Source organism: Pogona vitticeps, chromosome 6 (assembly GCF_051106095.1).
Source record: "Pogona vitticeps strain Pit_001003342236 chromosome 6, PviZW2.1, whole genome shotgun sequence".
Classification (NCBI taxonomy): domain Eukaryota; kingdom Metazoa; phylum Chordata; class Lepidosauria; order Squamata; family Agamidae; genus Pogona; species Pogona vitticeps.
The window spans coordinates 34,363,526-34,388,305 of NC_135788.1; the positions used below are offsets into that span (position 1 = coordinate 34,363,526).

General features: G+C 39.8%; 1 protein-coding gene across 1 annotated transcript; it reads left to right on the top strand.

The window, feature by feature from the left end:
- The first annotated feature begins 1,893 nt into the window (after positions 1 to 1,893).
- GPNMB (glycoprotein nmb) lies at positions 1,894 to 21,709 on the top strand. The gene is made up of 11 exons (XM_020781125.3): positions 1,894 to 2,610; positions 7,017 to 7,169; positions 8,566 to 8,709; positions 9,711 to 9,890; positions 10,942 to 11,100; positions 12,307 to 12,615; positions 13,749 to 13,886; positions 15,632 to 15,734; positions 16,996 to 17,201; positions 18,752 to 18,845; positions 21,306 to 21,709. The coding sequence occupies exons 1-11, from the start codon at positions 2,532 to 2,534 to the stop codon at positions 21,457 to 21,459; spliced, it is 1,719 nt and encodes a 572-aa protein (XP_020636784.3). The 5' UTR covers positions 1,894 to 2,531; the 3' UTR covers positions 21,460 to 21,709.
- The last annotated feature ends 3,071 nt before the right edge of the window (positions 21,710 to 24,780 follow it).

Here is a 24,780-nt window from a genome sequence, read left to right on the forward strand (position 1 = left end):
CAGCACTTCCAGGCTTTTGAAACTGGATCTGTCACCAGAGAAGGGAATTTCTGAGGTGCTGATTGTGTGTGAGGTTTTCTCACATTCCCAGTTGTGCAAATTCACTAGCTTTATTTTTCAGTTGTGTTCAGGTCCTGAAGACCCCATCTGTGTTTCACAAGTCTGATTTCTCAGAAATGTAACAGTCTGTCGAGTACATCTCTGGAAAATTGGATTTCATCTCTAATATGGGCTATCTGTAATGTGTAGTTTGGCTCTGGACCTGCCTGCCCTGATTGGCTGAATTCTCTCACCCTATAGTCATTCTTCCAAAAGTCAAAGGCCTTTTTTTATTCAGAGAGGCTTTGTCAATTCTCTAGCTTCTGAGAAGAAGACTTTTAATAGGTATCACGATGTTATCTTTATCAATGTACTTCTAATTCAGTTTTAATTCAATTGTTTTAATAGCTGAACTAGTTTAGTTCTGTTTTAATATTCCAGCTTTCTGAGTTTTTATTCACAACTTTTTGGGGGTTAATCTTATAAGCTGACTTAAGTCCCAGTTTTGGGAGGGAAATGGGATATATAAATTAACTCAATAAACTAATTTGCAAATATGTGCTGCAGTGTGCATTGAACTTCATTATATAGGATGTCACTTCTCTGAAACTACAAAAAGGGAATTTGATCTATGAAGGTATCTGCTGAGACAGTTTCCTCTTGTTTTGCAACAACAGCAACAGTCACAACTGCTCCACATGGATGTCATGCGTACACTTGGAGCCAAAAACATTGTCCTTGTATTTTAAGAAATATCAAGTCATGGGGGAAGGATGATAATGTTAAACACGTATACATTTTTTCTTGCAAAGCTTTTAAAACTGAAATGTTTGCTTTGCCTTCTGCCTTCTGATCTGTTTTACAAGATTTTGCTTTATTTCAGTTTGCTGCAACCATTGACCCTCCAGGTGGATTGGACTACACCTACCATTGTCCCCAGAGTGCTGGCTGAGGAGAGGGGAGTTGTGATCCAACTGGAAGGTTCCAGATGGGAAAAGGCTGCTTAATCCAAAGTTTTTTTTTTTTTTTTTGTGTGTGTGTGTGTGTGTGTGTGTGTGTGTGTGTGTGTGTGTGTGTCTGCATGCTTACATATGGGAGACACATTCCTATAACTACACTGAATGGGACGGTGATTATACTGCTCCATGTTTTCTAGCTTGAATCAGTGTGGGAAAGGTCCACTGATGGTATTAAGCTACAAGATGCAGACACAGTTAATTCCATTTACAACACTACAGAGAATGTAAGATGTATGGATCTATTTAATTCTCATTCTCCTTTTTAGCTAGGTCACACAAAGTGTCGTACAAAATTTTGTTTTATTAGTGGCAATTTGTAGTGTGGCAAAATTTGGTTGGTTAATTGCTGGACTAATTGATTTAAATTCTAGGTTTTCATTGATTATTTGAGGCATCTTTTAAGGCATTGATTTTCTTTCTTTCTTAACTTTCTTCAACACCTGAGATGTGCAGTGACAATCATAGAAGGCAGCTACTTCTTTCTCAAGCAAGTATTAGGTAAGCATACCAAGGAAACATCCAGATAGTGCCATGTATTTATGGCAGGGGTCTCCAAACTTTTCAGCATGAGGGCCACATCATATATGATCCACATTTTTGAGGGCATTTTGAATTCCCTGCCTGAGCCTGTGACATTCACCAGGCTAGATAAAAAAGCAAAGCGGGCCAGATGTGGCCCACAGGCCATAGTTTGGAGACCCCTGATTTATGGGGATGCAGTGCTGTTCAAGCCGGAGCAACAGAAGTCATGTGTGTTGTCTATATTGTAAGAATTTGGGCGTAATTCCTTTTAGTTAGCAGAGCATAAGGTACAACAGCCAGTTGTAGCACAAGGGAAACATGAAAGAGAATAGCTAAAAGTTCCATGTTCCACCACCTTCACAGCAAGTTGGGAGTTCAACAGGAGGAAAATACTGGTGGGGGGCTGTCCATTCTAGCTCTGGTGTTGTATTTCTCTTCTGGAGTTTCTAGCCCTGCTAGAAATAATATTTTTTCCAGGAATGCACAGTGCTGACACTAGGTGTTCCCTTCGCAATAAACGTATGGCTTCCAAGCATCTCTCTGGAGATGAGGAATTGTCCCCCAGCAATACCCCTGAAATGCGATAGGAAGCCACACAAGAAACATTTACACATCCTCAGAAAAATGTGCAAAATTACTCTAGAAACAAGAGGCAAAAAGGCCTCGATGTCTAAGTAGAGCCGTCTGAAACCCCAGTGAATGCTGAAAGTGAGAGGAATGAGTCATAAGCACATGAGGTGGGAAAAAAAAATAGAGTGAGCTGAAGACACAAAATCATGCATCTCTTCTTAATACCATCACATGATGAGTCCCAAGGCCTTAATTTAATTAGAAGGGAGGAGGGGAGAAAGGGGAAAGCATTCCCAGTTCTACTCCAAAGAGGTTTTGAGAAACAGCAAGTTAACCTGTGTGCATTTTGTGTTCTGGGTGTCCGGTTACGGCAACACAGCTATGAAGTGGGCCTCCTTCTTCTTGCTCTGTGGATACCTGCTCATGATTGAAGGCGTTCTACTTGCTGTAGCCACTAAACGTGAGTCCTTTGCTATCCCTTGCAGTTACCACCTGTCTTAGGACTGCCAGTTTTGACCGGAGGGAAAGTGTACAGCCCTTTGTCCTTTTGGGAACAAACTCATTTCGGTTGCAGTACAGAGATCGAACTGTTGCTATAAGCACGGTGGGAGCTGCTGGAAGGTTGGCAGCACTAAACTGAAGTTAAGAGGATAACGGTTATGGTGTTTTGCTGTGTTTAGATTTGCGTTGGCAGTGCTATACCTGCTTACATGGGGCTTACTCTTAAAAATTCAATGGCAGTTGGTATGTAGGATTACTTTCACAGGGTGTGCCTTTGTAGCCCCTATGAAATATTGGGTCAGCCATTCACATGATCTTAACACTGTGGAACAATCCTGTTGTAGCTGGAATAACTCTGGGTAACGGGGGAATTTGCTCATCCTTTCCAGTGCTTTCTAAAAGGTGGTGGTGCTTCAAGTCTGCATTAGTTTTAGAACAGGTAGCTGTGTTAGTCTTTTCTAGCACATACAAACTATCAGGCAAAACAAAAACAAAATAAATAAATACAACAAAAATGTTGTGGCACTTTAAAGACTAATTGCTATATTTTAAGGTGAGCTTTCGTGGACCGGTCTGAGGAAGTGTCCAAAAAACCTCACATTAAAATATATCAGCTAGTTTTTAAGCTGCCACAACATTTTTGTCATTTTTATTTTTATTTTTATTTTGGTTTTGCTTGATAGTCTGCTTTACTGATTTCTGAGTGCAGAAGAAGGGCAGAGAGAGACGTCAGTTTTTTAAAAAATTAATTAGCATGGAACACTGTGCACGCTGTGTTTATGCAGTATGAAATTAGCTTTGTTTTTTAGGCTTCCTTAAACTTTACAGTAATGGAAGTTACTACAAAAGTTGCAGAGGTACAGGAACGTCCAGTTTAGACATTGTTCCAATCCTGTGTAGGGAGAAAAACTGATAAAAACCATATTTTTCTTGACAATCACATTGTCTCCTGTATGAGTGACCCTTCCTTCTCTCATAAAGTGTTATTGCCACTTTTAAGTTCATTAGACATTGTTACATGGAATATGAAGACATATTCCAAGGGATATGAATAAGTGCAATAAATACTTTCTATAGTGCAATAGATGGGTTTTGAAACTATTGATTTAGTGTTAACTTGGTGGTTTTAAATTTAAAATACTCGACTAAACTGTATTAATGTGCAGTATTTGTTTTAACGTGATAAATTTATTCAGTACTGTTTTAATACTGTAATGTATCATCCTTTCAGCTGGACCTTTTTAAAGTTTATGTTGTTATCCACATTAGTCTGCAAGGGAGAAAGTCAGGCTAATGAATGAATTAATAAGTATATAAAAATAAAATAATATTAATCACAGATTCAGTTAGTTTTTACAGTTAATCTCCCCTTTTTGTCTTCTCTTTAATTTCCCCATTTTCAGAGCGAATTTCCTCGTTTACTAAGTCCAGATAAGAGCCTAAGGATTTGTATACAGTCTAAGGCAGTGTCAAGTTTTTGTATGTGAAACAGTACCTGTGGTAGATGAGGGCAGCAATGTTTAGGCTTCTGGGTGTTTTTGGATTGCAACACCCATTAGTCTTAAAAGCAAGCATAGGCAGTAGTTGGGGATGATGGGAACTGCAGTACAAAAGCATCTGGAGATCACAAATTGCCCAACTCCGTTGGGGGAAGAAGACAGGAGGTTGATGGGACCTTATACAAAACCAAGCGCTACTTTTCTCCCTGTACATGTGCAAGATGTGTACATCCCAGAATAATTCTACGTTTGATATTGTGAGCATGTGAGACTCTCATGTAACCTATGTATGACTGCTATGTGACATGCCAGTCTTATTGGTTGCACTGTTTCCATTAGGTGTTTTTGTTCAGCAGCTTACAGCAGCCTCACAAGATGATCTAGAATGGATTAGGTCCATGGTAGGGCTATAAAAAGCATTTAAATAAAATAAACAAACAACACTTTGTGACCCTCCATGGTCCCACTACTGATCTACTGTGACTGCTTGTAGTTAAAGTAACAGAATGCACGCTGGACACTCAACAAATATTTATGGAATACTCTGCATCCAAAGGATTTCTGTCTTCCTGAGCTAAGGCCGTGGCTAGGAAACACAAAGGCTTGTTTCATTTGCCGTTTTCTCCCCAGAGACATCCCACATATTTGAAGTGGGCATATGTGTCCGGGGGGGGGACTGTACCCAGCCCAATTGTAGTCATTTAAATCCGTGAAATCAATAAAACTTAGCTCTCTGAGTAAGAAAGAATATTTACAATTGTAGTCTCAAGAGTGTGAGTGCCACGATTACTTGACACTTCATTGTTCTGTAACCCAAGCTCACCAATGGGGTGAGGGCTCCCTAAAGGCCGTACTTAAGAGTGATAGGGTATAAATGGAGAGGGGCGGATACAAATATTAATTCCAGAGGTGTGCAGAGCTGGGTGGGTGTTTTCAAGTGCTGTAGGCAGCACAGCTCCCTGGGGAATTGTAGGAGTGATGGTTTAATAACATAAATCTGTATGTCTCTAGTTAATGCCATCTCTCAACCCTTTAAATGCAGCGTGAGCAATTCGTGTTTCTTGAACAGCTGCTGGATGCAGCTCTCATAGCCGTTTGTCAGCAATGATGGGAACTGATATCCTGCAAACATCTGCTTTAAACACTGGGTGTAGCAGTTAAGTGTTGTGAGGAATGCTGTCAGTCTTCATCTGGTAGCAATTTATAATCACTTTGTGTTGATTAAAAACAATGATTAAAAACAATCATACGTTGTTTTTAATGTAGCTCTTTTACAACAAAGAAGAGCAAGTGTTCTCTTGGGCCCCTTTTCTCCGGCTGTTCAGGACTGACACAACTATGTTTGCCTTATGAAGCATCTAGCATCTCAAATAAGCATTGTCTTCAATATTCTCCCAGTGGGTCAAATGAGATGATTACCAGTTTCACTGTAAGAGGTAACCATTGGTGCTACCAGTAAATATAAAAAGTTAGAAGTCCTATATTGACATTAAAAATATAGTTCACAGTAGCCACTTCTTTGTTTTGTAATTGTTGATGAGGGAAAGTAATTACATCTGCCCTTTCTGTGAAGTAGTGGATAAATAGACTGCAGTGGAGAGCTGAGTTTCTTCCTGTGATTTGAGGTACTGAAGGTCACTTGAGGAGAAAAGCCCACAACATTAAATGTTCAATTTCCACAAAAAAGAGAGATTTCCTCTTTTTTGTCTACTGCTGTTAAGCACAAGTGTGAGACAAGAATCAGCTGAATAGTCTCCAGGACTACTGAGGCAAACTAAGGGGGTTGCCTCAGGCTGTAGATGTACCGTGAAAGAACAGTATATTTATACTGCTAGAGATGTGAAGACTTCCTTGTGGGATTTTCTGTCTCATGTGTTAAGATGCAGTATGTTGGCTGGTTCCTGTTGCAGAGTTTTGAATTTCAGGTTAAATTCTTCTAGCTGCACAGCAGAGGTGTGGGGATTCACAGAGCAGAATAACCTCAAATCCCCCGGATTAGTTCACCCTTTTCTCATTAACTGGCACTTACAGTCTCAAAAACTCACTCTGAGGCATTAGTAGCAGAAAGAATAAAAACCAATTTCTTTGCAGTTGTGAACAGGTCAAACAGCAAACTAACAAAGAGAAACATTGCTTCCAACAGACAAGGAAGAGGGAAAGAACACCAGAGCAGAGAGGCAGGGCTCTTTTTGAACTCAGGGTCAGGATAGAACTGTTGATTAATGCCGGATAGATTGACAATCAACCCAGCCCAGAAAAAGTCCTTCTCAGCCACACCTACTAGAGGCAACATGCGAGGTCGTAAGAACTGCTACAGTTTCCTGAGTATTAGGCGCCTTAACTTTGAGTTAGGGTGCATCTGTTTGCTGCTCTACCTTCAGCAGCCAAATGTGTTTGGTCAGCCCCTTAGGGTCTCTGTCACACATGAGGCCTTTTGGAATATGAGCTGCCTTGGTGTTAGTTGGGAGACTTTTGTATTCACACTGAAAATGTGGCATGATTGCAACAAGGAGACTTCTATGAGCTGACAATGTGTTTAATTTAATGTGAAGTATGAAAAGCACAAAAAGGGAAAGACTAAAGAATGCTAATTAAAGAAACGAAGGAAAGAGAAAATCCTGTGTCCATAAATGAATATCATAGTTTGAGTATTCATATGTTCTCTCTGTGAATGGGTTGCCATTTTGGATGTGTGCAAATAACCTGTCTGCCAAAATTAGACCCATTTCTGAAAATTTGTTAAATGTGTGTTCAGCTAGATGTACAAAAATCTGCAGATGATGCAGCTCTACATAGCTTTCAAGGAAAGGTGAAAGAATTTCTGTCTTTGTATGGATTTGTACACTGTATGCTTTCTTTTTTCTAGAATTTCGAGATGTGATGACTCGCGGTAGCTCACTTCCTCAGAGCAAGTTCCACAACAAGCTAAATAGCTGGTCTTCTGATCATAATGTCTGGAATGAGAAGCTTTACCCTTATTGGGAGGAAGGAGACCCTAGGTGGGAAAACTGTTGGAAAGGTAAGAGTGTAATGTGCAGGTTGGGGACAGAAAAGATCTAGGCTGATCTAATCTGGTTCAGATTTCACTATAAAATTATGCTAGTAAAATGCTGTAAGATGCTATGAGCAGGCAAGGTAGAAGAATAGTTTTCTTGCCAATAGGACAAGTAAAATAGGTTTTACTTATGAAAGAAAGTTAGCAATACAGGAGCTTGCCTTATATGAAGTCACACCCTTTGGTCACATACTGTAGCTCGATGTTGTATGCTGGCTTTCCTGAGACTAGTACTCTTCAGATGTACTGGATGACAACTCTTGCCATCACCCCAGCTCCCAGCTTTTCTCTTCCACTTAAAAAATAATATATTTTTAAAAAAGAATAGGATAGAATAAGAACAGCATCTGGAGTACTGTTAGCACTAGGCTAACAGAGAGATGTGTAAAGTTGTGTATGCATGTATTTGAAAGGAAAGTTTCAAAATACTGATTGTATTCAGTGAAGTTTATGTCTTCCAAATGATTTTTGAAACTTTGGAACTCAGACAACCCTTTATTTATATAACCAACGTCCAGGAACTGTACTTGTATAAACAGATGTTGTTTTCATTATCCGTTTAACAAGCCTGCTATGGCGACCAATGTCAACTTCTTGGGAAATGTTATTTGCCTAATTTAGATGCCAACTTTAGATTACATACTCTTGTTAAACTGAATTCTGGCTGAGGCTTTCTGGGAATTGTAGTCCAGAAAAGTATTTTTCCCAGCTCCAAGAATGACCACACTCCAGTCATTCCCAGCCGGTATGCCCCGAGGTATGACCAGTAATAAAAAATATCCATAAGAAAATGTGCCCCGTTCAAGGTTTTGGCTGACTGGCCAATTGTGCCTTCTTTCATGAGACTCCATCTCTTCGCCACAATTTTCTCCTTGTCTCCACCAGCATCAATTGCCCTTCCATGCCTACATAGATTATTCAGCTCTCTGCAAACCCCCCCCCCTTTTTTTTTGTACTTCTGTAAATGTTACGGCTTCCCTGAGACTTCCAGGATCTCCCTCTTCTTTGTGGATTTTGCTGTTTCTTATTTATATCAAAATGAATGTTTTATTGCATATTCAGAGTTGATGTGGTTTAATCTCTATTGTATTCTGCCATATTATGTGTTTCTTTGTTATTCTAGTTTTGGACAGAGTTTTGGTGTGTGTTTTGCTTCAATTAAAAGCAAAAGGCTCATTCCACATTCTGGGGTTGTATTGAAGATCACAAAAATATATGAAACATTCTTGAATGGTGTTGTTTGATGCATGCATTTTATTGAGAGGATGAGAGTGGGTGGAAAATTGAGGGGAGGAAGGGTGGATCTTAAGCTCCTTGCGTGTAAGAAATAAATTAATCTATGAGATCTTCACTTCTTTAGGGGGGAAAGTAGTAGCCACACTGACCAGCGACAGCCCAGCTCTAGTAGGATCCAATGTGAGCTTCAGTGTGATCCTGAAGTTTCCCAGATGTCAAAAAGAAGATAACGACAGCAATATAGTATATGACAGATATTGTGTAAATGGTAAGTAACAACTCTGTTTGGATTTTTTTCACTGCACTGCCTCGCTCCATGCGCCATTCCCAAACAAGACTTATTTTTCCCTGGATGTAGGTGCAATGTGCCTCCATTTTCTTAAACTGAGTGACTGTACAAATGCATGACAAGTATTGTCATTCTAAAGGGAAAGGGCTGGATGCATAACTGCTAGATTTTCACTGTGTTTGTGCTTGTGTATACATATGCGCACGCAGCACACAATATTTGTGAGATGATGGCCTTAAAGTAAGGCCATAGTCTGCTATAGACATTTCTACAATGTGCATTGGTTTCAGTTAATCAATTTTAGAGCTTTCATGATAAGAGCCTTGTATCACAGTGGTTAAATTGCTTTACTGGAGTGAAAATTCTGTTAATGACCTGGTTCAATATCAGTGGATTCAGGGAACTGGCTCAAGGCTGACTCAGCCTTCCATCCTTCTGAGGCTGGAAAAATGAGTACCTGGGGCAGGGAATCTGTAGCCTGAAGGATTAAATTGTAAACTACTCAGAGAGTGCTTTACAAAAGGTGGTATAAGCAGAACACTTTGCTTTCCCCATGTTGACTGTAGGATTCTGGGAGTTATAGTTCAAGAAGTAGATTTCCAAGCTCTGTCCATTATGATTTCTTTCCTCTTTGATCCAGTGACACAGCAGCCAAAATCCTGTTGCTTAGCGTAGTAATTTGCATTAAATGAGGCCTATTGAATCAACTTTTCTGTAAGTTCCATACATTCAAACAGGCTTACTCTAACTATTAAGAAACAGAAAATTGTTAGTTATTTGACTTATCATATCTTTTATTGCCAGAATAGGAAGCGACATTTGTAGGATTTGAGTAAGGGGGACTGCTCTGTAAGTCTTATGTTCAGTGGCGCTTACTTTCTAGTAAACATATTTCAATCAAGTAAATATACATTTCAGTATATTTCCATTCAGACTGTAATCTTATCTTGGAAAGTTTGTCTTGATTTATTTTCTTTCAGGTTCTGTTTATTCATATTTTCCGGACCAGTATGTTTACAACTGGACACAATGGATAAATAACTGTGGTTCAGAAAATTGTACGTATAACAACAGTTACAATGTCTTCCCGGACGGCAGGCCTTTCCCCTACCATCATGACTGGAGGAGAAAAAACTTTGTCTACGTGTTTCACACGCTTGGTTAGTCTCCAAAATATATCTTAATTCTGCTTTGTTTGGTTTTTTTAATTGTTGTTTTTCATTCAAGAGACACTTTGTATGAAAATATTTTTAAACAATTGTCTTTATTGCTTATGATTACAGATTTTAGGAGTTGAAGTAAGTGGTCACTGGAAAAGGGATAGTCAGTTCAGAGTTGTCATATTGCTAATGTCATCATGGAAAGCTCCTTCTCTAAGAACAGAACAGACAGAAAATTCTTAATTCCACCCAAATGTAACTATGGGTCAGCTGACGTATTAAGGCAAATGTATATTTCTTCATCCAGGCTTGCTAGTCTATCAGCACTACATACTCAAGACATCAGGCATACAAACAAAACTATGCTATCACCTAGTGACCAGTTATAGAAAAAAAGCTAGTCATAAAATACAGTTTGAGGCAAGCTCTTTTAGAATAATCCTCCTAAGAGTGCATTGCTTCTAGATACAGAATAACCATCTTGCTGAACGAGACCAATATAAGAGTACTGTCTACACAGCTGACATACGTGTTATGTGTCATACTAATGTTTTGAGTGGTACCTGTTAAAAGTAAAAAATATGTACTGTATAAATAAAGTAGACACAATCACTATGAGACAATCAAGGCGTTTTCTATACTGCAGTGGTGAAGTGTTCAACTCTGGACACAGAAGCCTAAGTTCAGATTGTTGCCTAGCCCCAGACATATCTGCAGGGATGACCTTGGCCAAGTGTCTCAGGTTCAGCTTAACGTACTGCACAGAGGAGTTGTGGAATTAAATTGGCAAGACCAAGTTCATCGCCTTGAGCTTTTAAAAGAGCTGGCTGAATGTGTAATGCATTTCTCACGTGTGTTTGAAGCTTTCTTTCTTTCTTTCTTTCTTTCTTTCTTTCTTTCTTTCTTTCTTTCTGCTGTACTTCTAGTAAAGGGTATATTGTTTATATGCTGGAGTTGCATGGAGAGCCACACAGTCCTTTGAAAGCAAGGGAGAGTCAGGCTGAGCAAGCCCACGGCAATGCCATCTTTGTCACCTTTTCCCTTTCTACAGGCCAGTATTACCAAAAGACGGGAGGTTCTTCAGCTATTGTGTCAATCAACACAACAAACATCACTGTTGGCAAACAATTCATGGAAGTGTCTGTTTACAGAAGGGGTTATCGTTCATTTGTACCAGTAACTGCAGCAAGTATTATTTATGTTGTAACAGGTGAGTGCCCAAGGGTTAAATCATCCCTCATCAGATCTTTAATGTCTATAGTTCCCCAGTGTGCATCCCAGCAGAGCCAGCTGTGGCCAGTTGGGCAAACTGCACTGTCCCAGGATGCTCCCAGAAGAAAGGGAAGGAATAGTAAAACATTTCTGAGTACTCCCTACCTAGAAAACCTGAGAAGGGTCACTATAGGTCAGAAATGACTTAATGGCACACATAGTTATTACTGTAGAAAGATCACCCCTACCTCATTATTGAAAGAACATGTCAGGGGTTCCTCTTGACACCAACATTGTGGCCACATACCCTGGAACTGTCAGCAGCAGAAGTACTTTGTCATTGTCTCCACACTCAGGCCAAATGGAAAAAAAAAAGACCTATTTGCATGGGAACATTTACATGCAGAGACCCTCCCCATGGAGTGGTTTAATCAGTATCTTGTCCCCATTTATAGGGAGAAGCACTCCCTTCATGTCTCTGTCTGTGTGTAGAGCCCTTCCTTTGCTGAGCATCTGGAGAACAAAGGAGTTTTGGGAGAGTATAGATGAGGACTGGCTCATGTAGCTATACAGTCTCCCCCCCCCCACCTTAGATTCTTGCGGAGTTCCCCCTCAGGCATTCCTATGTTGGGTACGTGTCATATTAACTTCACCAGCACCCATTTAAAATGGATGGAACAGCTACTGGGTTGCCCTTTAGAATGACGATCTCATCAATTTATGGAAATTCTTGAGCCATTAATAGTTCCTGCATGGCAAAGGGAGAACGTAAATAAGCTAGTTATGTTGGGAGAAATTATATATATATTGTGTGTGTTTAAATATGGCACTGCCAATGTATTTGGAGGATTTGATAGAAGGACCCATGCAATCATCTCCCTTCCATGGGCTATCTAATTTATGTATTGGCTTATGGAGGTTGGCCACAATGCTTAACATGCATTGAAGAGAGGTATATATGCAGAGAAGCCTTGTCAATGATTCTGTCACTGAAGGAAAATAATACATTTTATTTTTCATCATATTTGATCCAGACATTTCATCTAGATCACTCTTTCAATATGGGTCTGGGAAGTCTTACCCTAAATATGAAAGTTTCATAAAACTCTGATTTTGTCACAATCACAGCTTCTTCTGTCTTAAATTGCTTTCCTTGAATTCACACATACAGTACTAATCTTGTTTGACTTCATTTTATATCCAGATACAGTCCCTTTTTATGTGAACATTTCCCAGAAGAATGACCGCAATACTTCAGACCACATCTTCATCAAGGATATCCCTATTATGTTTGATGTTCGCATTCATGATCCCAGCCATTACCTAAACCACTCTGTTATTTCCTACCATTGGAATTATGGGGATGGCAGTGGCCTGTTTGTTTCCAACAGTTCTGTTTCAATGCATACCTACAGACTCTCAGGGAATTTCAGTCTAGGCCTGTCTGTGCAGGCTGTGATTCCTGGACCGTGTGGACCGGTGACACCTCCCCCACCACTACCTACCAGCCCAGGTAAGAGTTTGTGACTCAAAGCCAATGGAAACAAATGAGTTAATTCTGCAAATATTTCGCAGAATAAATATTCATAGAAGAAATTAAGAAACGGATAAAAAATAGCTGCATACTTATTCCCAACATATAGCTACCCTTTTTTTTGTAGCATTTCTAAAAGGTGATATTCATTGCTGACCTTTGGCTTTTCAACACTACAGGAAATATTTAACATGGCATCTTTCTTTCCTCTTCCCTACATTATGATTTATATAATGGCAAAGAAATAAAATAAGCATTAGGGATGTGTTATTTTGACTTTTTGGATTCCAACTCCTGTAAAAATTCTGTCCAAGAATTCCCCGGACAGAATTCTGGAAATTTCCACTCAAAAGCACAAATCTACAGTGCACTGGATTTGGCCCACCAGAGAAGGGATTACCTATGGCAGTGCATTGGCTTATCCAGCATTTACTTCCTGTTGTTAATTTTAAAAAAAAATTAAAATATAAAAAGGAAAACTGCCATGGTGCTTCCTGTGAATTGTAGTTTTTTTTTTTGAGAGGGACCCTCTGTGGAGCCTAATGGGCAGGGAGACTACAATTCCTAGCATCCTCTACACCAGGAGGTCAATTGTCCCCATTGTCCTGTGAATAATCAGTGGGAATGACAGCCCCGTATTAAGATATCGGTGGCCTTTCAAAAAATTATTTAGCCAAACTTGAAAGTGTAATGTTTTTGCAGTATTTAGTAAATGTTAGTTGTGCAAAAACTGAACGTTTCTGGCATTTTTGTTAATGCTAAAAGGGAATGTAAAAAAAAGTAACAGTGACATTTTTACTTTTTACAGGTATTGAAAAATGTAACATTTTGTGCATAATGTGCCACTTTTCACATTTTACCTCCAATCTTTATGCAATAACTTTTAAGATACACACTTTGCCATTGAGTTACAGGATTCCAGAAAATAATAGTTTGACCTAACTTTGCATGATATAAAATACACAAACTGAAATTTAGATTATAACAAAAATGGGCATCTTTATGGGAGTTGAGCAAGAATATAGTCTAATAGGTACATTGTTTTTATGAAGCTGATAATGTCTTGCTCTACGATGTAACTGCATTAATCTTGTCTCTTTTCCTTGATTGAGGAGTACCTACCCAGTTGCCACCTAATATGACAATTACCACCTCTAGCAGCTTGACAGAATTGTCAACTGAACAGCCTCTTGCGGAAGGATGCCACATTACTCGATATGGGGCTTACAAAGCACCACTCTTCATTACCGGTAGGCATCTATATCAATTTTAAAAGGGCAACTGTTTTGCTGGGTACTGAAGGGAATTTATTCAGCTTCATTGCATAACTAAGTGGCTTCTATGAAACTGCTCTTGCAGAGTGTTTCTACCATCCTGCTGGAAACAAATGGCAAAAGAAGAGAAGTAATAATGGGATGGTTCTTTATTTGGCAACATTAATTAGTCTGTCAAATATTTACCAAGCAAACTCACCAGCAGGGCTGGCCTTACCGTTGGGCAGAGTGAGGCAACTGCTGCTGGTCCTAAAATTGGGCAAAACTGGTAGTCATTGTGGGCTCTACTGTTGTTATTATTATTATGGACAAGCTGTGGCAATCCTATGAATTAATTAATTAATTAGCTCTATAATTCATGACCTGGAATCTTGAAAACTAAAGGTCATGGCTTATTTTATTAAGTTAATCCATCACATGTTAGATCTTCTTTTCCTACTACTTTTTTTCTGCCATTGTTCTCTTTTCCAGTGAGTCTTATCTTCTCGCAAAAAGTCTGAAGTAGAGACGGGCCCGAATTAATTCAGATCCCTTTGTACAAAGTAAATTGCATGGCACTACAGGTGTTGCACGTACCTTCTCCCCATCCCCTGGGCTGGCCAGCCCACTAACATTTCATGGTACACTGCCAGGGTCTTCCTTCTCCAGCAGACCTCCAATCTATGCAGGAGCTTGGGCTGCCTGTCCCCGCCTCCTCCAGCAGCTGACCACTCAGACGAGAGGTGGAATGGGGATTCTTCCTGTGCAGCCAATGAGTGGTGATGAAATGTCAGTGGGTGAGCTGACCCAAGGAGGTAGGCAGTGGATATGCACAGCACTTGCGGTGCCTCACAGCTTACTTTATACAAAGTGTTACACATTAATTCGGGCTTGTCTCTAATCTGTACATAGTAGAGAATACCATAGTATGGATAACCTTGGCCTCGGTATCCTGATTACAGCACCATGTTTCTCTTGTTTTGGGTGGCTAATAATTTTACGTGGGCTGCCTTTTCTTGTCATCATATAATCGATACCAATTCTGTTTTGCTCACTGAAAAAAAAAAAGGTTATCAAGTTCAGAAGAGAGAGGACGGAAGTCCTGGATGGTGATTACCCAAAATAGTAAGCTCACACCCAAGTTGTTGGGCAACCCTTTCAGGCCGTAGGTTGCCTATAATACCCAAGGTTGCAGCACTGAGAAGAACAGATTCCGAAACACTGGCTGCAGAAAACTCAGAAACCTTGAGGTGCCCCATGGATTGGCAGAACCCCTTAGGAAGGGATCTTCAGTTTCAGACCAGTAGGTCAGATTGATTCTCATTACAAGCATGTTGAAAAGACCAGGGGCAAGGCATGGATACCAGGAGTGCAACCCCTATAGCCACACTATTTGGGGAGTGGTGAAAGTTAGAGAACACCCTCTTCTGTTTCGGAAACCAAAAGCTCAGTTTAGCATATAAGGGAGTCGTCACCCTGATAGAACGTGTCTGACAGAAGTGATGAGGAGGAAGTGTTAAGGGTAATGCCTAAGTGGTGGAACAAGACTGTGGTGAAGAGAATCATATTAATGGGACCCGAGACAATAGTGTCCAGATGACAGGAATTGGAGAACGGATCTGCTAAACACATAACCCCTCAGCAGGAGAGTTAAGAGAGTTAAAACCAGCACATTGACAAGACTCCTGGGAGGAGTCTCTCTCAGAAAGTCTGATATTTTGCCAATTGGTTTCTTTCCCCAGAGGGAATCCTTGAAGTAAATATTATTCAAATGACAAGTGTCCAGTTGGCAGCCACTGAAACTGAAAACTCCATGGTTGATTTCATGGTAACCTGTCAAGGAAGGTAGGTTTTTGTCGTACATTGTGACACCTCTGCTTTTCACAGAGCCTGACACACAAATTCCAAAACAGACACTTCACTTCTTCAGCAAGTACTAGACTGTTTGCCACTGAAGAGGCTTCCAAAAGAAGAAGTGGCACTGGTGCAATTGCATGTTACTACTATAATTGATCTGTGTTGATATACTAATGTCAAGGCAAGAGGAATTTAATATACAGCAGGACCCCTGTATCTGCAGGATCAGTATCCACTGATTCAATTATTATCAACAGTCTGAAAATATTAGAAATATTAAAAGAAAAATCATAGAAAGATATATAAAAGTGAAATTACCAGAACTGGCCACTAGATGGAGGCAGAGATCATGTTATCTATAACATTCGTATTAAAATAGCATTTGCTATAATTTGCGATTTCATTATCCGCAGGGGCTTGGAACTGATCCCCCACGGATACAGGGATCCTATTGTACTATCAATATTGTGAAACATGCACTTTTGAGCAGTTAGTTTTTCAAAAGCATCATTTGGAATTTTCATATCTATTTATGAGTGGATTTAAATTTTAAAATTAGACCATTGACAAAATAAAAATAAATTTAGGGGAGATGATTGTGCCTCGTCATGAACCTTGAAAAAGTTTAGACAGAAGAATAACAGTGTGACAAAGAATGATACTGGTGTTAGTTTACTGTTGCTGCTTTTCCATGGCTGTGGTATAAGGATAGTAAAAATTATTGGATGAAAAAAGGCCCAGCAGATCTTACATATTTTGGGGTGTTTCCAGGAGGCTTTTTTCCCCCTGGAAATGTACATTTTTTTTTATTTATTGTAGAAAATGTATAAGCTGCTTTTTATTTTAAAAAAAGAAACATTTCAAGGTGGTTCATATAATAAAACCATAACAAAATACAATAAAACCATCAATAAAATAATAAAAAATACTATAATTACAGTAGGTTTAAGAGTAAACTGTCTAATTTAGAATCACTGTACTTGGTTTTTTAAAGCACTTGTGTCCCATTATCACAAGACTCCACTCTTGAGATTTGATGATGCTAATCTTTGTACTTTGCTGTTTGTTTTTCATTGTAATGTGTCTGAAATTAAGCACATCTCTAATCTTTTTTAAAAAATTCTATTGTCATAGGCCTTTGGGGCATCCTGTTATAGAAAACCAAGATGAATATTTGATCAATAAATAAACCAGCTTTTTTGAATTGCAAACTGTTGAGAAATGCACGCTCTTTCCTCCCGTACCATAGTCTTCCAACAGATGCCTGCACAATCATTGCTGACCCCACGTGCCAGGTTTTACAGAGTGAGGCATGCAATCCTGTCAACGTTGCTGATGTGTGCTTGCTGACCATCAGAAGAGTCTTCAATGAATCAGGAACCTACTGTGTAAACATCACCCTGGGTGATGCCGCAAGCTTGGCTCTCACAAGTGCTCTGATATCCATCAGCGGAGGTGAGTCTTGATGGAATAAACGTGTTCATTTACAGTCAGCATTTGGAATTATTTCAGAAGGGATTAATATATCTGTCAGTGTAGGGGCTCCTTTGTGCCAAACAGACTGCCAGAGGTATGCACGAAGAGAGCTGTAGTGTAGCGTTAAATTTTGAAGTGCTGGAACGCGTTCTGAACGGTTTCATTGCCACCCCTCCGAGCAAAGTCTGTATGTTTTGCTCTCTGCTGCTAGCAGGTCTTTCTTAAAGCCAATGGCTCTCAACTGCCCATTCAAACTAAAATCATCCCAAAATACAACTTTGCATCATATCAGGAATAGCTTGCAATATATTGTTGCTGGGAAAATTAATCCCTTCTCCTCCTCTTGAGGAGGATTTTGGCTAAGCTGAGATGGGCAGAAGCTGGAGGACCAAGCTGAAGATGATGTAGCGTGTCAGCTCTGCTAACTCTAATTCCACTCCAACCCCAACAGTGGAAGAGAGAATTTCATTGGTACATGTTCTGTGTTGTTGGATTCCAACACCCATCAGTTGAAGGAAGTGGAGGCAGTGGAACATGTAGTCCCAGTATCCCATGGAAGATGACCAGTTCCCCACCCATGCTATTAACCATCCTGATGGCTGGATAAGCCACTAACATAATTATTGTGTTTGAATTAACTGAATATTGGGATTGCTTTCTACCTTAGGTGTCAAACCAACTAAAAGTTAGTTCACGTTAAGTCAAAGTTGGTTGCAGTCCCATGATCTGTTGCATTCAAAACAACAGAGCCCAAACAGACAGCAATAGTTGATATTCCTCTTAAAAGTTCCTACTCAGTTATTCCAATTACATAATGCAACAGTCATGATTGCTCTTAGCAAAAACAGAGGCAAACAGATAGCCGTGATTCAAAGGTGTGACAGAAGACATAGAGTCTAAGCAATCCTTTGATTTGGATTCCTGCATTAAGCAGGAGGTTGGACTCAATGGCCTTATCAGTCTTCCAACTTCATTATTCTATGATTCTGTGACACAGGTGAAAACTTCTTATTCTCTTATAAAGGCCAGATATGAACAGGGACTTAATGACAGTGTTGCAGTTCTGCATCACTCCCTTCCTCTCCACTTTTCTGAACACATATTTTTAAAAAGTCCTCTCATACTGTAAGGCCCAGACTGATATACAGTACGTACAAGAGTTGAATATAGGTGGGAGTATCATACACATGTTGACCACAAACATTGTAAGCATTGTGGGTCAAACCAGGTAGTATATTTGATGCACACATGAGAAACAATGCTGCCAGACACCATAGTACATGCTTTTCCTCCCTTCTATATTTTGGATTTTTGTGCAATTCGTTTTGTGATTGGTAACTGAAAGATCAACAAAGCTTATTTTGCAACTCTTATTTTGAGGGCCCACAAAATGCAGATGGAAAATGTGTTAATTGCAGGGAGTATGTATTTCCCTTGGTGTCCCTTGATCCCTCAAAAGCCTATTTGGGTGCTGAAATAAGCTGCTTGGACATGCTGTAATGCCACTGATCTTTCATTTGTTGTTCAAGATGGAGGGTCATTTTCAAGAACTGCAGAAGGAGTTCTAATTGCCTGTGGATTCTTAGTGGTATGTGCTGCTGCCTTGGCCTACTTCCTTTACAAGTAAGTGATGGCTCCCACTTGTCAAAAGCTGAGCTAGGCAATTGATTTTATGATTTGCAAAACTCCCAGAAATGCAGCATTGACAATAGGACAGCTGTTTGCATATTGCCACAAGAGAAGACAAAAGAGGACACCGATTTGCATAAATATTCCTCATGCCACATTCCATGAGCAGATACTCTTTTGGAAAAGAATGCTAATAGTGGGCAGAATCTTAAGCCCATCGGCATAAATCTCAGCAGGGAATTGCCCTAGAGAGGAAGTTCATATTTGCTCTTGATGTTGCACCCTAGTCATGTGATCTGGTGTACCATATCAAATGTCTACACTGACCTCTTAACATCTGGCAACTCCCTGCTGAAATTTTCACAGATGGACATATGCCTGTGTCATGTAATGTAAAAAGAGACGTGATACATTTTAGCATAGTGGGCAAGACTGCGTAATGTGGAGATGTTGACTGTTGACAGACAAATCCAAGCCCTGTGTTCTCCCTTCTTAGAATTCTTGATCTACACACAGACTAGTCAGACTACATTACATATGGACTAGACCCACCTTCAAAGAGAGGGCAGCCCTTTAAACATGGAGGGCTCTTTTGGAGATAGAAGGTAGAATTAGCTTCTGTACACATGGTCAACTTAGTTGGGAGGACTGGTTCTTACTTATCTTGGTAGGCTATTTCTGCAAGAGGAATGATTTTATTTCACAGAGCATCTAGGGGTTGTATTTATGGCCCTGAACCCATAATCTGGATATAAACAAACTAAATTTGTTTATGTGATACACCCTATTGGAAAGTAAAGGTTGGTGGCAAAATGGCTTGCTGTTTCATTGCACAAAATGTACAATATATCAGGCATATATAGAAGCGTGTGTGGCAAATTCCTCTTATTTTGGTGGCTGATGTCTTCGTACAGGGCCCAGGCTTTCCCTCCAGAAATGGGGACAGAACAACCCAGAGCCTCACTGAGGGCAAAGATACTAACCCATAGGAGCTGATTACACAACAGCTTAAGCATGGCTGTTATTTGTCAATTTCACATGCAGGATTTTTCATATACTACCCAGGACCAATGGAAAAAAAAGTATTGCCAAAAAAAAAACACAACCCACCACGTTTGTCTTTTCCTGGGCTTAGTAATGCAGAATTAACCAGTTGCTGGGCAAGGAGGGAGAGAGTGGGATCTGAAAGGCTCATTAATATGTTGCTAAGTAATAATAGAGGTAATTTAGAAGTGGGGTAGCCACAATTTTGCATTGGGATATATATACATTTTGGAATGATTTGCCCAGGAGCAACCCATGAGTACACAGCCATTATTTTGGAGCGTCCGAGCATTGCATGAATCCGAATCAACTCTAGTTTTTATTTCATTACCTGCCTTTTCCTCCAGCAAAGCCACAGTGGCATACATAGGGTTTTGTGGTTTTTTAATCTTCATAATAACCATATGAGGTGTGGTGAGAGAGAGATACCATTGACACAGGGCCATCTAAGTGAATGTCATGGCTGTATTGGGATTTGATTCCACATTTCTCTGGTCCTCCTGGCTTGCCTTTAATAAAGGTACCACATTAATTCTCCTTTAAAATCAGTATTAAAAATAATCTAATATCAAATTATACATCTGCCAAGATCTTCCTTTATAGTTTAGCCACCAAAAAGTATCTGCAAAGCTGAATAGCTCAGTGAGTTAGGAGTCAGAGGTTGGGAGTTCGATTCCCCAGTGTGCCTCCTGAGAGAAGAGCTGGCCTGTGTAGCTATGGGCAAGCTGCACAGTCCCAGGGCACCCCAGAAGAAGGGAATACCGTGATTCCCCAAAGACAGGGTCATATTAATTTTTGCTCCAAAAATGCAGTAGGGCTTATTTTCAGGGGATGTTTTATTTTTTTTCCATGTACAACAATCTACATTTATTCAAATACAGTCACGTCATCTTCTGGTTGCTGCACAATGGTGGAAGGCGGGGTTCCACTTGACTAGGGCTTATTTTTGGGGTAGGGCTTATATTACGAGCATCCCGAAAAATCATACTATGGCTTATTTTCAGGTTAGGGCTTATTTTCGGGGAAACAGGGTAGTAAACAACTTCTGAGTAGTCTCTACTTCGAAAACCCTGAAAAGTGTTGCTGTAAGTCAGAATTGACTTGATGGCACATGGATTATTATTGTTATTGTTATAATCAGTGAAAACGTAAAAGAAGCCTTTCAAAGCATTCTCAACCCATTCCCCTCCCCAACCACGAGCTATTTATATTTTCTGAGCTAACCAACCTCTTACAGTTCTTAAGGGATGTTTCAAAACCCTGACCTCTTCAGCAATAACATTTTGCAGAGAAGAATAAGACGGCCCAGGATTTGGGTCTGTTTATTCCCACTGCCGTGTTACTACTGACATGACAATGCACCATCACAGGAGGACTTGTTAGTAAATTAATTTTTAATTTTCCTTCCAGGAGATACAAAGAATACAAGCCTGTTGAACAGAAGAGAGAACATGAGACAACTAGTGAAGGACTGAGTGTTTACTTTAACAACGTCAAGGCTGTTCTTTTCCCAGCCAACAATGAGAGAGATCCTCTGTTGAAAAGCAAGCTAGGAATTGTCTAACACCAGTGTAACCTTTTCAATTTCCATACATTTGGGGCTTTACGTTCCATCATTCTTCAGTAAAAGAGTATTTAATCACTAAAATGTGGGGTTAGATGGGAAGTTTGTATTACATGCAGGATAATGGCTGGTGTTCAATTCATTTGGAGTGTAACATGGCACCCTGTGAAGAAACTGAACATTTTTGCATACAGTACTTATGTTCTTTAATATGCTACCAGTATATTAGCTAATAAACTGTTTAAATGTATAGTTTTGTGAATGAGTTATTCCTGAGTATTAGCAAGTATGTAATGCTTTGAGGAGAAGCCAAGGGAGGTGGTGAAGATAAAGGTTCTCATTCATCCCAGAGTGCAGAACTTGTAATAATGGAAGTTACAGGAAACCAGATTTAGGTGGAATCGCAGGAAAACTGTCCTAACTCTTAGAGCAGTATGGAACTAATACTTTGGGAGGCGAGATGCCCTTCAATGCTGGATACATTCAAGAGATAGACACCATTTGTCAGATATACTGTACTTTAGCTTGGATTCCTGCATTGAACAAGGGGATCAGACTTGATAGAATAATAGTATAAGGGACCTATAACACGATGAGTTGGTGAATGTTGGTTGAAATGATTGGCTTAGCTTAAATCCTAGGCCCCCTCAGCTTGGACAATTACTTCTAAATAAACAGGCAGAGATTCTTGCTGTTCAACAAGAAGTTCCTCGTCCTAGTTCTAGTATGCCTGTCATGTACTACTCAAGATCAAACAAAATGGCAGAGACCAAATGATTAGATGCTAAAAACATATCTGTGTGACCACAGCAGAACTACATGTTTGCAAAAAACCAAAGGAAGTGCATTTGCTGTGGCTTAGCTGCAAACAAAGAACTGTACTTGTAAGACATGCCCAAATGGCAATGATTTGTTTTGTTCCAGTGTGCATATTGTTGCCATGGGCTTGTTGGGGGCTGGGTATGACACCACAGGAAAGGAAGATCATGCTTGCCCTATCCTATTTTTTTAAAATGGTGTTCATGCAAATATTGGGATGAGCAATTTTAATTATACATTTAAAAAAGGACTCAACATCTGTATGTGTGAACAGAGGTGTAAAGAGGAAGAAAAAAAATCAAATATATGAGAGTAGTCAAGAGAGGAGTGAGGGATGGTGGTCTGATTAGAAGCAGAGATAGTTCCACTGTAGTTAGAATCTCAACATCTTAATTTTCACTGAAATCCTTTCCATAGATACCTACACATAAAGTTGACCTCACTTCTATGTAAATGTAACTAGGACTACAACTTTAATATAATACATTGGGTTTAATATAATACATTGGGGATCATTAGTACAGAAGCTTACTTTTAAAGGGCTGTACACATTTGTTTTCTCAGTTTTGATTTCTCTGTTGTGCAGAGATGCATGTACCTCTTTCCGAAAGAGCGGGGAGAAAGGGGAAGTGTAAATGTGGGTGGATTTAGAGAGCTGGAAGTTAGTTTATATTAAAGAATATAAACTACTTAAGCCTGAAGATTTCAAGACAGATACAACAATAATAAAACAAAAGTAGAGTAATCAAAGTCCAATATTTGCATGTTCCATGAAATAAATAGCAGGTTGAACTACACACATGGGGCTTGCAAAATCTTTATTGCACATGCAACTTGTCCTACAAGATTTCAGTCTAAAAATGGCCAGATCAAATGTACTGTATTTGTGTTCAAAGGAGTATGTTACATAGATTTTGGATATATATTTGGGTCTTCTGCTGATCTCTGATAATGTGGCTATAGCGGGTGTGAGTGCAATTTCCATGAGAAGGACGATGCATGAAGAAGATTCGAATTCTAATGTTTTTATTCTGGAGAATGCTGGTGGCAGCAAACCAATCAGTAGTTCACTCTATCCATGTGTGGCTGACTTATGACTATGAATGTGAAACTATGATGAGGAAGTGCACCAACTACCACTCGTTCTATTCTTCATTACCACCACTCATCGCCACAATTACTGTAAAATAAGTACCAATGAGTAAGCCCATTTGAAACCATGGAACCCAGGGAGCAATTGACTCACCATATCCCCACTGATTCAATAGCGTGATACTAATGGTATACTTGCTAGTAGTGCTCAATAAGGGCACTATCTTTCTTTCTCACATTGTGTTTCAAATGTTACCAGTAACATTAAAAATGTAAAACTCAGAAATTCTGTCTGACATGGAGCTGATAAAGGCCACTGCTATTATGGTAAAATAAGTAGTGTGGTACACAACACTGAGACTTCGGAACAAAGTCCCCTATTCTGGCCAAGCTGCATTGGCTGCCCATCCGTTTCCGCGTCAACTTCAAAGTGTTAATGCTTACATATTAGGCCCTAAATGGTTTAGGACCTCGATATTTGGCGGAACGGCTCCTCCCACCTAGATCTACCCGGATCACCCACACGAGCCAGGAGGTGAGGCTGAGGAGCCTAACGCCGAGGGAGGCCCGGAAGGAAAGGACATGAAATAACCTTCCTCCAGCGATTCGTGCAGCCCCTACGCTGGGCATATTTAAGAATCAACTAAAAACATGGTTATATGTTCAGGCCTTCCCTCCTGTCAATACTTAATTTCTTTCTCCTTATATTTATAATTTGTTTTATTATATGTGTTGTTGTTTAATTTGCAATTTTATGGGTTACTGCACATTGTAAACTTTTATGGAAGCCGCTCAGAGTGGTCGATTCGATCAGGTGAGCAGGATATAAATCAAATAAATAATAACAACAACAACAACAACAACAAATGCAGATGACAAGCATTTTTAAAATCTTGAAACAATGGCAACTTCAGTGGGCTGGCTATGTCATCAGGATGTCAGACAACTGCATTCCAAAATGTCTCTTCTATGGCGAGATTGTTGCAGGTACTCAATTCCATGGTGGACAAAAAAACTGATTCAAGGATATACTGAAGACAACATTGAAAGAGATTAATACTGACCATAGGAAGCTCTGACTCAAAACCAAAGTACCTGGTCAACTATCAAATAAAGGGCTAAACAATTCAAAACAAAAGGAATCAAATAAGGAAGAGAAAGGTGAAGAAGCAAGGATGAAACTTCTTGGCAGCCCAATAAGCCCAGGATCAGCTGCCTTCCCCACACTGTTTCTATATCTTCCTGACATATTTAGTCACCTGCATGTCCATCAACTTGCTTATCCAACCCCTCTCTCGCCATCTTCGCCTGACGGTGAATCTGATAAGATATGGTCATCTCCAAAAACGAAGGACGAACAGGCAACCTCAAGAGTGTATTCGTGAAGGCTTTCACGGACGGGATCTAATG